The sequence below is a fragment of the Pelobates fuscus genome, chromosome 2 (genome assembly GCF_036172605.1).
Source record: "Pelobates fuscus isolate aPelFus1 chromosome 2, aPelFus1.pri, whole genome shotgun sequence".
In the NCBI taxonomy this organism is placed as follows: Eukaryota; Metazoa; Chordata; class Amphibia; order Anura; family Pelobatidae; genus Pelobates; species Pelobates fuscus.
The window spans coordinates 397,652,333-397,666,645 of record NC_086318.1 but is presented as its reverse complement, the minus strand read 5'-3'; the positions used below and the strand labels follow the sequence as shown (position 1 = coordinate 397,666,645).

The 14,313-nt window shown below is 40.2% G+C and overlaps 1 protein-coding gene across 6 annotated transcripts in view; it reads left to right on the top strand.

Annotated features, from left to right (window-relative positions):
• The window catches only part of HHAT (hedgehog acyltransferase), a 523,006-nt gene that overhangs the window by 156,809 nt on the left and 351,884 nt on the right, over positions 1-14,313 (top strand). For all 6 annotated transcript variants that reach the window (XM_063443865.1, XM_063443864.1, XM_063443868.1 and 3 more), the window contains one exon: positions 5,053-5,247. In XM_063443865.1, coding sequence (XP_063299935.1) covers positions 5,053-5,247 — 195 coding nt within the window. The remainder of the gene's footprint in view (positions 1-5,052; positions 5,248-14,313) is intronic.

Sequence of the window (14,313 nt, the reverse complement as noted above, 5' to 3'; positions counted from 1 at the left end):
CTCCGCCGCGATCCTCTTCTGGGGGGCTGCCTGAGAGCCCAGGCAGTCCCCTTCCGGCAAATGAGGCCCCCGGGGGCCATGTGATCGCTCTCAAAGAGCGATCACATGGCCTCCTATAGCTGGCTGTGGATCTGCCAGCAGGGGGACTGTCTGAAATATCAGACAGTCCCCCTGCTGGTAGGAGGTGTAAAAAAAATAAATTAGACATGTGTAAAAATAAAATAAATATATTTATATATATATATATAATATGTATATATATTATATATATATATAATATATATACATATTATATATATGTAACGTCATACAAAGTGTATTTTAATATTAATATAAGTACATATATTAATATTAAAATACACTTAGAATGATGTTACATATATATATATATATATTATATATGTATATATATTATATATATAATAGATGTACATATATATATTATATATAAATACGTATAATTAAAATAATAAATAAATAAAATAATAAAATAAATAAATAAAATATTGAAACAAAATTTAATATAAATTATATATGCATATGTAATTTCATTCTAACTGTATTTTGTTATTAATATATATATATATCGGTAACAGAATACACTTAGAATGACATTCTATATATATCTATCTATATATAAAATACAAAAAAACGCAAATATATATATATAGATAAATACATATAATTACATAAAAGATTACATTAGTATACGCGTAGAATTTAAATACCTATAAATGCATATATATTAAAATTCTACGTGTATATTTAAATAATCTTTTAACGTAATTATGTGATTTGATTAATTAAAATTTGATTGACATGCCTGACAACACAGGGAGAAAGTGCAGAGAATTAAATTCGCAAGCACTATATTTGACCCTGTAACTCTCCAAGACACCATAAAACCTGTACATAGGGGGTACTGTTTTACTCGGGAGACTTCGCTGAACTCAAATATTAGTGTTTCAAACTGGTAAATTGTATTACAACGATGATATTTTAAGTAAAAGTGACATTTTTCGCATTTTTTACAAGCGAACGGCACTTTTATGGTCTATATTATTGTTGTAATATGTTTTACTGTTTTAAAACACTAATATTTGTGTTTAGTGAAGTCTCCCGAGAATAACAGTACCCCCCATGTACAGGTTTTATGGTGTTTTGGAAAGCTAGAGAGTCACATATAAGGCTTGCATTTCATTTTTTTCACATTGAAATTTGCCAGATTGGTTATGTTGCCTTTGAGAGCGTATGGTAGCCCAGGAATGAGAATTACCCCCATGATGGCATACCATTTGCAAAAGTAGACAACCCGAGGTATTGCAAGTGGGGTATGTCCAGTCTTTCTTAGTAGCCACTTAGTCACAAACACTGGCCAAATATTCGTTTTTTGCTTTTTTCACACAAAAACAAATCTGAACGCTAACTTTGGCCAGTGTTTGTGACTAAGTGGCTACTAAAAAAGACTAAACATACCCCACTTTCAATACCTTGGCTTGTCTACTTTTTCAAATGCTATGCCATTATGGGGGTAATGCTCATTCCTGGCTACCACACCGTCTCAAAGGTAACATTACTAATCTGGAAAATTTCAATTTGAAAATGGAATGTTCTATATTTGACCCTGTAACTTTCCAAAACAACATAAAACCTGTTAATGGGGGGTACTGTTGTACTCGTGAGACATTGCTAATTACAAATCTGTGCATTTTTTTGCAGTAAAACCTAACAGTGTTATGACATTCACAGTTAAAATGTCAGACGGAAATGCACATTTTAAAAAAAATCTAATTTTCTCACATTTTTTTAAATTTTATTCATTATAAATTATGTTCCATATATGAATAGTTAATGATAGATTAAAGCCCTGTTTCTCCTGAACAAAATGATATATAATAAGTGTGGGTGCATATAATTTGAAAGAGGGGAACTACGGGTGAACAGACATATAGCGCAAATTCCAGTTTTTGTTTACGTTTTGTTTTGATCAGAACGTGCACTATTGACTCCGTCCTGAAGGGGTTAAGTTTTACTTCATATTTATGAATTTCGCATTAATGTTAAACATTGTTATGTATTTGTTTATACTAAACATCTGTCCATGACAGATGTCTCATGAAAATGCCTCAGCTTACCTAAGCATTGTACGTAGATGCTGGCAGCAGTCTTATGTCATGTCACAAAATACACATCTTCAGCTGGTTTCAAGAAAATGGTAAGGATTTCACTGAACTGTATTTACTTGCTCAGCTTACAGATTTAAGTCAAAAAGAGGCCCTTAAATTTTTATAAAACATTTCTGAATTGCTGCTGATAAAGAAAATCCGAACAATTCAGAAACACTTGAACATAAAGATGCCGGTAGCACGGTTGTTTTCAGTTCATTACTTAATATTTTAAACTAATTGATAAAGAAAAAAATCTATTAAAGAATAAACTGTGACCTTCATTGACAAACCCTTAGCAAAAAATGACATAGTATATGATGTCCGTCTTTTTAAAGATTAGTGTTTTATTTTATTTTAAAAATGTTTCTTTCATTTTATGCAAAATATACATTCTCAGCTGGATTTAAAATGAAACGTTACACTCTATTAGTATGTGATGGAAATGCAGAGACTTTTTTTTCTAACTTTTTGATTTATCACAAGGGGGGGCACGTTATCTTTAAAAGCAGAACAGTGCTAGAAGGCATGATTTTAAAGCTGAACTTCACAGTGGTCAAAAGCTTTAACATTTGCATGTTTTAAATACGGTAATATAAAAAAAAATATATATATATTTATATTTTGATTTAGCATTACATGATAATGCAAAAGCTGATGTTCAAAGTGTAGTGTCCATATATTGGGTTATGTTATCATATGATGTGCTTTAAAGGCACTCTCAAAGCACAATCAGGTTTTGGTGTATAGATCATACCCATGTAGTCTCACTGCTCAATTCTCTACCATTCTCTGACTTGCACAGCCTTCCTAAACACTTCCTGTTAAGTTATCTAATGTTTACATTTCCTTTATTGCAAATTTTGTGTAATTTAGAATGTATTATCTCTTGCTCTGTTAATAGCATGCTAGACCTTGCAGAAGCCTCCTTTATGTGATTTAAAGTTCAATTTACAGACCAGGAGATAAAAACATTTAAAGTAAGTAACATCTGATTGAAAATTAAACCTTCTTTTCATGCAGGCTGTTTCAGTCACATCCAGGAGAGGTGTGACTAGGCTGCATGGACAGATACAAAAGTGATTTAACTCCTAAATTACAGTGAATTGAGCAGTGAGACTGCAGAGGCATGATCGATCTATTAAGCTAAAGTTGTTTTGGTGACTGGATTTGCCCCTCAGGCCAGTGGCGTACACATGACCCACGGGGCCCCGGTGCGAAAATTGATCCGTGCCCCCCCCCCCGCGCTTACTCTGCGCGGGCCGGGGCAGCAACACATGGCGGCGGGCACCTGGTCGCAGGGGTTGCAGGGCAGGGCTGCGACGCGGTATGCACACACACTTAAAGGACCACTACAGACACCCAGATCACATCAGCTCAATGAAGTGGTCTGGGTGTCAGGTCCCTCTAGTTTTAACCCTGCAGCTGAAAGCATAGCAGTTTCAGAGAAACTGTTATGTTTCACTGAGGGTTAATCCAGCCTCTAGTGGCTGTCTCACTGACAGACGCTAGAGGCGCTTCCGCCATTTTAAGACACTGAACGTCCATAGGAAAGCATTGAGTAATGCTTTCCTATGGGCGATTTGAATGCGTGCGCGGCTCTTGCCGTGCATGCGCATTCGGAGGTGAGAGGCGGAGGGATCCCCAGCGCCATGGGAGTCCGGCGCTGGAGAAAGGTAAGTGATGAAGACACACACACACACACACTCTCACGAACAAATGCATACACACTAGCTAACAGACACACACATTTACTGACAGAGACACACTCAGCGGCAGACATACATACACACTCACTTACAAAACATACACTCTCACTGACACACACTCACTAACAGACATCAAACAGACTCACTAACACACAAACACACTCAGTAACAGACACACACAGTAACACACTCACTGACACTCACTAACAGACACACACACTCACACACACACTAACTCACACACACTAACTCACACACACTAACTCACACACACTAACACTAACACACACACTTACACTTACACACACTAACACTCACTCACACACACTAACACTCACACACACTAACACTCACACTCACACTCACTCACACACACTAACACTCACACACACTTACACATGTTTTTTTTTTTTATTTAATCCCCCCAGCCTCCCTACCTTTTGGAGTGCTGAGGGGATTCCCTGGGGTCCAGTGGTGATGCTGGGCTCCTAGGCGGCCGGTCAGGCTGGTGCGCGAGGGAGCACTCTCCCCTGAGTGCTTCCTCTTCAGCTCCCTCGCGCGCCGCGTAGGGATGCCGGCGCCGGAAGATGACGTCATCTTCTGGCTCCGGTATCAGTGCGGTGCGCGAGGGAGCTGAAGAGGAAGCACTCAGGGGAGAGTGCTCCCTCGCGCACCAGCCTGACCGGCCGCCTAGGAGCCCAGCAGGGTAAGCAGGGCCAGCCTCGGGGGGCCCGGAGGTGGCCGGCTCCTGGGGCCCCCAGGAGAAGAGGCTGGCCCAGTGGGTACATACAGGGTCGCAGGGGCGGCCGGGCCCCCTGGTGGGCCGGGCCCGGTCGCAGCCGCGACCCCTGCGACCCTGGTATGTACGCCACTTCCTCAGGCCTAAGGCTGCCAGCCCTCCCCTGCATAATGATTGCAACAAGAGAGCTTTTGCGGACACTGTAGCCTTTTCTTCTCACTATGCTGTTATGTTATTGAGGTCCACCTTTGCTGAGATTTGGGGCAGTATGTATAACAAATAATTCTGGAAGCAAAGTGTTTCTAAAATGGAGCAATCACCATGGATGCAATTTCCTACCCGGTGTTACAGCTTTCATCATACATACTTCTTTTATTGCTGAATAATTGTTAGTGAAACATTGCAACGTTATAATTAAAGTTATCCGTTTCTCTTCTAGCGCCGTCCATGGTTCCTCATGGTATATGGTATGGTGGCTTGCTGGCTCGTCCTGGGAACCAAAGGACTAACAGTAATTTTCCTCAACGTCGTTATATCCTACAAGGTGGCTGAAATGAAAATGCATCTGGTAACATGGCTCAGCTCAATAGTAATGCTTTTAATATTCCATGTCAAGTCTGTGGAAAATATTCAGGTAATACACATACTATCAGTACAAAATATAATAATTTTATGGTATGATTTCGTACAGTATTATCTGGGGTTCAAATGTGAAGACCCACGTTGATTCATGACTTGGGTCGTGGATTCCAGCACAGTCTGTAACGTAGTGGCCCTAAGTTTATTATACAGGCGAATGCTGTTGATGTTTATTAAACATATTTTAATTTGTTGCTTTGCAGTATTACCTTTAATAACAGGGCTCCTATTATAAAAAAAATCATAGATATGGAGAAGTACATTGAGGTGAATATAAATGAATACAACACACTTAATAAAATAAGAGAAGACTTAATTATAAAATTTAAGTGTACATTAGATAGGGTTAAGGCACTTAAGACAAAGACAGTCATTTAAATATAGGACCAGAAGTGAATTATTTGTAAGACAAATAAAATAATAAAGTTAATCAAATTGAGGTACAATAAATAATGCTAACACTAATATTATTTTTTAAATTAGAAAGGGACAGTGTTACCAGACCCATTTTTTTCAACCCTAAGCAAATAAGACATGACATCCTAAAAAGTTAGCAAATAATCCGCAAAACAAAAGTGCTAGTGCAATGCAAAAAGGTCAGAAGTAAAAACTGATAATTATATCAATACTACATAATATCTGGAAAGGACTGCATGTAATAAGTATCAGAAGCACACGTGTGCTTGTGTAAATAAAGTGCTAGTGCAAGTCAATCCATAAATAACAGTATATAAGGTAAAAAACTTACCGTAGTTAATTAATATACAGAACTATCAGTATCAGTGTATAAATAAAGTGCTATATAGTAGTGCATCATATAGTAGTGCATCTATATAGTAGTGCATCAAGTGCATCATTAAAATACAAGTACAATACAATCAATATACCCAAATAATAATAAAAGTATATCTGGTGCAACAAAAAAGAAATAAAAAGAAAATAGTGCAGCGTTAATACTTGAAGAAGTGCCAAACTCATTAAGTTCCCACCTCCGGATAACAAATAAGGAGGATCTCACAAGATGATGAGGGTAGCATAGGTGAACCAGAACCAGCAAATCATAGAACTGACCTGTGAAATCATTAATTAAATGGAACACAGTATAATAAAATAGAATCATAGCTATTCAGATTAGTGCTGGTAAATCATACTTATGATTAAGTCCTATAGTACGCCACATATCCAGATCCAACATTTTTTATAAAATGAGCTGCTACTGGCAAGTCACACAAACCAGTACTAATTGTGGGCTTATGTTTGGAAGTTTGTTTGTTCTTGGGGAATGTTTCCTACGTATATAAGGCCACAGAGCCCTAAATTTAGACCACAAAAGTGGAGTTACATGCCTCAAAATGTTTTGCAAAGTACTTTTTACATTGGTATTGTGTTCTCCTAGTAGTATTGTTGACAGTAAGTATGTCTGCCTTAAAGGAACATTATAGTGTTAGTAATGCAGAATTGTATGCTTAACACTACAATGTACCTCTGTATCTATGTATCCCCTTTCCCCCCTCAATTTCCCCAGTCATAAATGGGTCTAAAACAGTGTCTTTCACTTACCTGATTTTAGTGCTGTGGTCCCTCGGCGCTGGCTTTGTCTCCTCCTCCCACAATGTCACGGCGATCCGGTAACCTAATGTGCATGTGCAACTAGCCGCATGCGCGCATTAGCCCTTCCCCATAGGAATACATTCAATAACTGCTTTTCTATGGGGATTTTCAAGACGCTGGACATCCTCATTCAATGCGTGAGGACGTCCAGCTTAGTTTCACATGGATAAACTCCGTGTGAATCGAGGAAAGGCATCCAGTGACTGTCAGAGGCAGTCTTAATCCTGCAATGTAAACATTGCAGTTCTGGAGAAAATGTTTTACATTGCATGGTTAAAGGGACAGGGACACTGCACCCAGACCCCTTCATTGGTGTGGGTGCCTATAATGTCCCTTTAACCAATTCCCACTCAGAGACCGGCATTTCTTGTCATCAGAGGTTTACTAGCAAAGTCAGGGATTTCAGGATCACATTGAGAAAGTAGATACCAGTGTTTATTAATAATCTTACATATTTTAGGAGATAAAGTCCCAAAGTTTGAGATTTACTCTTATCTGTATTTTTAGTGTTTTTAGGGATCAGTATCTCTATTCTTCCCTTGTCTTTTACTTGAGTTTACTGTTCTGTGAGGAGATTAGAATTATGCCTACGTGCTCTACACCTCCAACTGACTAAGGCTTAAATAGTTGATTTGCATGAATTCTCCAATTCAGCTATACAGATACTCCTCAGTTACTGACCGAGTTCCGTGGATGCGTGCAGGTCTATGTTCGGGGAACTTTGGAGTTTAGCAAAAGCTTAATGAAAGAGTCCCTTTAAATGAGTGAGACAAAGCAACGTTAGTATACCTTAATGCCATCATTATGCAGTTTAATAAATCGATTGATGTTATCGAGCAGAATATTGATAGATCTGCATGGGTGCTTTTCCACCTTCTATCAGTTGTAATATAATGTGTGTGTATATAAATAATAGTGCCATGAATCATTTTTATGTCTTATACCTTTGTTAAACTGTGTCCTAGTCATTGTCTTCCTTATATGGTAAACTACAAATAGAACACTGATCAATAATATGGATTTCCTCCTCAGACTGGCTGCTATGCTTGCCAATGTTCTGTTGCAGTGTAGACATTAGAGCATTACTAGGGTAATGGAGGATATTGCCTGGCTGAGATTTATTGCATTTGGAGTGCTTTCAAGGGATATTCTCCCAGTGCGTGTTCACCAGACAGATGCTGAATATTGATACATTCACTATATTGCCGCTCACACAGTGGGCATAGTGACTTGCTAAACTCGTTGAATGGCCTGGAGTAATTGCACTAATTGATATGTTTGCTTAAGTTCACCGGGCAATCAATTTTCTGAGACTCTGAATGACCTACCCTAATTAAACAAGTACTCATCATTCTGATCCTTTTACAGGTTTTTGGAACTGTTTTAAGAAATCTATTTTGTACAAGATCAAATAAACTACTTACAAGTTCCGCAAGAATGCAACTTAGTAGTGATTTATTTGTGATTTATTTGTCTGGGTATCTTGGATAATGCAGCAAATCCCTAGATATTGATTTATGTTGTAATTGTTAACGGAAAGCGTGTGTTAATCTGTTGCTTTTAATGGAAAAGGTTTGTGGAAATCCGATACACTCAATTTAAAGTGTTATAATTTGTACACACCATATTGGGGATATTCTTAGACAAGAGCCCTTTCCGACTTTGCAGCTTTTAATAAACTACAACTCCCATGATTGTGCCATATCCACCTTGTTTCCTGGACAAAAATAACTGAAGACTGGAATTTAAAAAAACTTTTTTTTTTTTTTTTTTACTTCTCTTCAAATGCTTTTGCTTAAGTATGGAAACTAAAGAGGGATGTAGAGGAACAAAACTGGTGTGGACTGGCTCACAATTAAATTAGTTAAGGCACATGCTCTTGCTGCTTCAGTCTCTCTAGCACTGTGGCATGTTCCCTTTCTTCTACACTCACTACATACATTTTTTCTCTGTCCCAGTCTGTATAACAGGAGCTTCTACCTGCTAGAAAGATGGTAGGAAGAGGAGTGGACCAGCGAGTACTAGGGGACAGTCCTTAAAGCGTAGAGCTAGCACAAATACATTTATGCCAAGCTCAGGGTGCTGTCTGCACAGTATGCCCTTGGTTTGTCAACCTCCATGATTGGCAAGCAGCCTGACGTGTTTTCACGCCAGGCTGACCATCTAATTCTTTGTGCCCTTTTTGGGCATGCTTGTCCATTTGGGTGGTTTTGCTTATGTGATTCACATCAGTGGCCCACCCTTATACCCCGCCCCCAAAAATCCTGCTTCACCGGACACTGCTCTTAGGGGGTATGGATTTACTTGAAAGATGAAAGTGAAAGATTAGCATAATGTATGTGTTTTCTGATAGCTGTATCCTGTGAGTTTCCCTTAAGCACCACCTCCACCAGATACATGACGCATGAGTGGTATTTTAGTATTATAGTGTTTTCTGTAGCTAAGATTCTGTAATTAGGCCCATCATAACTGTCAGCACCAGGCCCAATGGGTTCTTAATCCGGCCCTGCATGTAGTCATATCATATCGTAAGCTTTATCCAAAGCATTGTTACCAAGTTTATGCAGATTTCCTCTATTGATATTAAAAGACCCTTGTAATTTTAAAACGCTAAATAAAATTTTTAAGTGAAAAAAATAATAGGGGAAAAAGGTGCATTTTGTCAGGTCTCCTGCAAAGCAAGTTCTGTATGGCTATTGAATGTAAAGACACGTGTATCTATTTTGCCTGTTCAATGACAAGTGTGTTTAATTTTAAAAGGTTTTTATGGAATATTTTGACTTCCAAGTTGAATGAAATGCTGCAAACACTCTATATTTAACGCAGTATAAATAATTCAGGGTATAATATATTTGTGGCTTTAGGCTCATCCATAATTATGCTTGCCATGTATAACATGTTGTAACGGACAAAAATACCTTTAGAAATCATTATGAGCAACTCAATATAAGTCCTGCCATGTAATAGCTACAGGAAGGTAACCAAATGATTTAAGAAACATATCTTGCATCATATGTGTTCTGCATACAGCACGGCAGCACTGTGCTTCCTATCATCATGAAGATATTGTGTCCAGGAAAACATGGTGGACCTTGCAACCCTGACAGCACATGGGACTTGCTTTCTTGTACTATAGAGCAATGGTTCCCAAACCAATCCTCATGAACCACTGTCACGGCCCCCGGCTCGCCGCCATGTGCGTCCGTGCCCGACCGGCACAACCGCACCAACTCACAGAGCTTACCTACTCAGCTGCGAGCTGGGAACCGTTCCTCCACGCCGCTCTGGGAAATCCAAGATGGCGCCGACCGTGCGGTCGCGTCCATCCATGGCTCCACCCCCCAAAATTATACGAACGTGCGTGTGACCAATCAGAGCCTAGAGAGGAATATTTAAATCCCTAATTCACCCCAGTACCTGGCTCTGTCGTGGTTTCCTGTTCCTGGTTTCCTGAGAGTGTGTTTTTCCCTGTGATATTGATATTCTGGTATTCTGATCTTAGCTATTCCTGATTATTCCGATTTCTGGTTCCCCTGACTTGGCTTGGTTAAACGGTATTGTGTATTTCTGGCTTCCTTGACCTCGGCTTTCCCTTTGACCATTCTCTGTCTCTAACATATTAGTCCGGCCATTCTAAGGTCCGGTTTACGTTCTGTCCTTTTATTTCCTTTCTTATTTCTATGTATAGGTGTGGCGAAACCAACCTCGCCACTGGGCCCTGGAGAAGCCTGTTTGCTAGCCTCCTACCTGCTGACTATGGCCCCTGGGTTATTTGGGGCATATTGTACTTTATATTGCTGCTACTGGCCCTTTAAAATCAGCGATGGACATATTGGGACTTTTGGGACTACTGTCCCTTTAAGACTGTGGAGCATATTCCAGTATACTGCCTTTAATATTACATATGTATTTATGTGTTGAGTTTAACCTGGGATATGTATGCAGCATTCACCTGATTGTTCGGTAGAATCACTCCATTCATTATATTGAGTGAAACTACCGAACAACCAGACCACCCAGGAATAAGTGTGCCTCCAATTACAGTTTGCAACAATGTTGCAAACGGGTAATTGGCAATCAGTGTAATGTATTCTTTGTCCTCTGGGTGGCCGCCATTCGGGAAACAAACACGTGGCGGCGGCCATCTTAAACTACCGAACAGCGGTGTTTTGCTGTCGAGTGTCTGGAACTAAAATCGGACACTTGACTAGGCAAACACCGCTGAGACCTCCATACTTCCAGAAATTTGTATAGAAACTACCGAATGACCCGCCGTTCGGTAGAAAGAACCCCACAAACAAGGGAATTCATTCAAACCCTCTCCAGGCTCTATAACACAGGCAATTCGTCTGTTTTCATTCCCTTGTTTGTGACCGACCGCAGGGCCAAAATGCATGGAACTGTTTTCGAATACTTTACCCATGCGGTCGGTCAAATCTTTGGAACCCCATATCTCACGAACCGTTCATCCGAATGACTTGAATTTTGAATATGTTGTCCCCCTGAATAAGGGCTATCCAGCGATGCTGGATTTAAAGGTGTACCCCCGGGTTTTGGGGTACATCCAGAACTTGGCTGAAAAGGTGTACCGGATAATTGGGTTTAATGTTATCTGAGGGGAGGGGATGTGTGGGCTGAACCATGTATGTGATTGGATATTTTATGCCTCCCCCTGGGTGTGGACTGTATGTGTATTATTGTAATAAAAGCCGGGCTGGATGAGCCAGTCCAGAGTTCCTGTTTTACCCTCAAAGTGAAGTGTCGTCTCATTATTGGGGGAAGGATTTATTGCATGCTGTTCCCGTTGACTGCTTGGAGTGTAAGCCTATTCGTATGGTTCCTATTCAACGGTCTACAGCATTCACATGCTAGAGAGGATTCCTATGCTTCTCTGATTCGGTGATTGTGGTGTCTGCCAGAGTGCTTGGAGTCCTCAGGAAGCACTAGGAGCATCCATTAACGGAGGTACCAAGTCGGGGTGCCAGGCGATCCGTTACAATAGGTTTACATAGTTTCTGCATGTTGGACCACACTAGCAGTCATGACTTTACGACAGGGCCCTGGATCCTGCGGAACTATGTAAACATATGATAGCCTGTGAGAACAGGGTGGAGATTATGGACCACAGGTTAGATCAGTTTGCCCAAGCGTTCCAGACCTTGCTCCAGAGAACTGCTTATCTGGAGTCACCCCCAGTACCACCTGCAGCTCCGCCATCTGTACCTGCACCTGTAGTATATAAACCTCCATCCATAACCCTTTCACCTCCCCCTCGTTTTGGAGGTGATTCTAAAAAAAATTCAGAGGTTTCCATAACCAAATTGAATATCATTTCAAGGCTTCCCCTGGTTCCTTCCCTACAGAGAGATCAAAGATTGGCTATCTTATTAACCAATTAACGGGCAAGGCCTTAACCTGGGCCAATCCCTTATGGGAAAGTGGAAATCCAGTTGCCCGTGATTATAATTAATTCTTAACGGCATTTAAAGCCACTTTTGAGCCAAAGGGAAGAGAGAAAAACGCTGCCAGAGCCTTAATGAGAATAAAACAAGGCACCTGCTCTGTAGCTGATTATGCCATAGAGTTCAGGACATTAGCTTTTGAGGTTGACTGGACCAATAGTGGTTTGGTGGCTGCTTTTTCTGAAGGTTTAGCGGAAAATATACAAAATGAGACCGCAGCCAGAGACCTTCCGGTTAATCTTAATGATTTTATTGCATACATGATTGACAGTGACAACAGGCTCAGAGAGAGGGAGAAAAACAAACAGCGTACTAGACGTACAAACTTGTCTATAGTCCCTCGTTTCTCTAACCCAGTGACTGTTAGTCCTGCTCCACCTTCAGAAGCCGAACCCATGCAATTGGGCATTACCAAACTGAGGCGGAGAGACAACACAGACGCAACGAGGGGTTGTGCCTATATTGTGGCAAAAGAGGACATCAGAGGCTTTCATGTCTGGTTCGGCCGGAAAACTTGCACACCTAAGGCACGTTCGGGGACCGACCTTAGGTGTGATGTATATGTCTAAATTGACTAAGAACCGCTTTCTTATAAAGATCACTCTGTCTTGTAAGCAAACTACTGTTCAGTGTGAGGCCATGATTGACTCTGGGGCAGCAGAGAATTTCCTTGATAAGGAATTTTCTGCCAAACATCTTCTGCCTTTAAGGCAGAAAGAGAGACCCATAGCAGTAGAGGCTATCGATGGGAGACCTCTTACTCAACCTCTCATCACACACAAAACAATACCAATCACTGTCTCAGTAGGTTTCTTACATTCTGAAGATATGGTTTTTCAAATTATATCTTCCCCTACATGTCCAATATTACTCGGTTTTCCTTGGCTCCAGAAACACAATCCATGTTTAGATTGGGTTGGAGAGATTGCGAGTTGGGGAAAGAGTTGCAGAGGTCATTGTTTAAAACAGGTGCCTATACGAATCGGTACCATCAATATAACCACAGAAATCCCACCGCAGTATTTGGACTTAAAAAAAGTATTTAACAAGGTTCAGACGGAGGTATGACCTCCGCATAGGCCCTATGACTGTGCCATTAATTTGTTACCTGGCACTATGCCTCCTAAAGGAGGAGTTTATGCACTTTCTCCTTAAGAAACCTTTTGTTTAGAAGAATACATAAAGGATGCTCTCAGAATGGGTCACATAAGAAGATCCTCTTCACCTGCTGGGGCTGGGTTCTTCTTCGTTTCTAAAAAAGGAGACCTACGCCCTTGTATTGATTATAGGGGTCTAAACAAAATTACGATTAAAAACGCCTATCCCATTCCCCTTATTTCTGAGCTATTTGATAGGCTGAGGGGTGCCCGAGTATTCACAAAACTCAATCTAAGGAGCGCATACAACCTAGTCAGAATTAAGGAAGGGCATGAGTGGATGGCCGCGTTTAATATGAGAATGGGACATTATGAATACCTGGTTATGCCGTTTGGCCCATGCAATGCCCCAGCGGTATTTCAGGACTTTACTAACGATGTCCTTAGAGAATATCTTCACATGTTCGTACTAGTGTATCTAGACGATATTCTCATCTATTCCCCAGACCTAGAAACTCATCACGAACATGTGAGAATCATGCTAAAAACCCTGTTAAAGAATGGCTTATACTGTAAGCTGGAAAAATGCCAGTTTGACCAGACTGAGATACAGTTACTTGGCTATGTTATATCCCCTTCTGGTTTCAAAATGGACTCATGCAAACTGGAAGCAGTCTTGCAATGGCCGTTACCCAAAGGCCTTAAAGCTACACAACGCTTTATAGGTTTTGCAAATTATTACCGTAAGTTCATTAAGAGTTTCTCATCAGTAATCGCTCCTATTACCAACCTAACCAAGAAAGGAGCAAATTTTAATTTATGGTCCAAAGAAGCAAAGGAGGCATTTGAAAGCTTAAAATATTTATTTGCTTAAGCACCTGTCTTGACGCA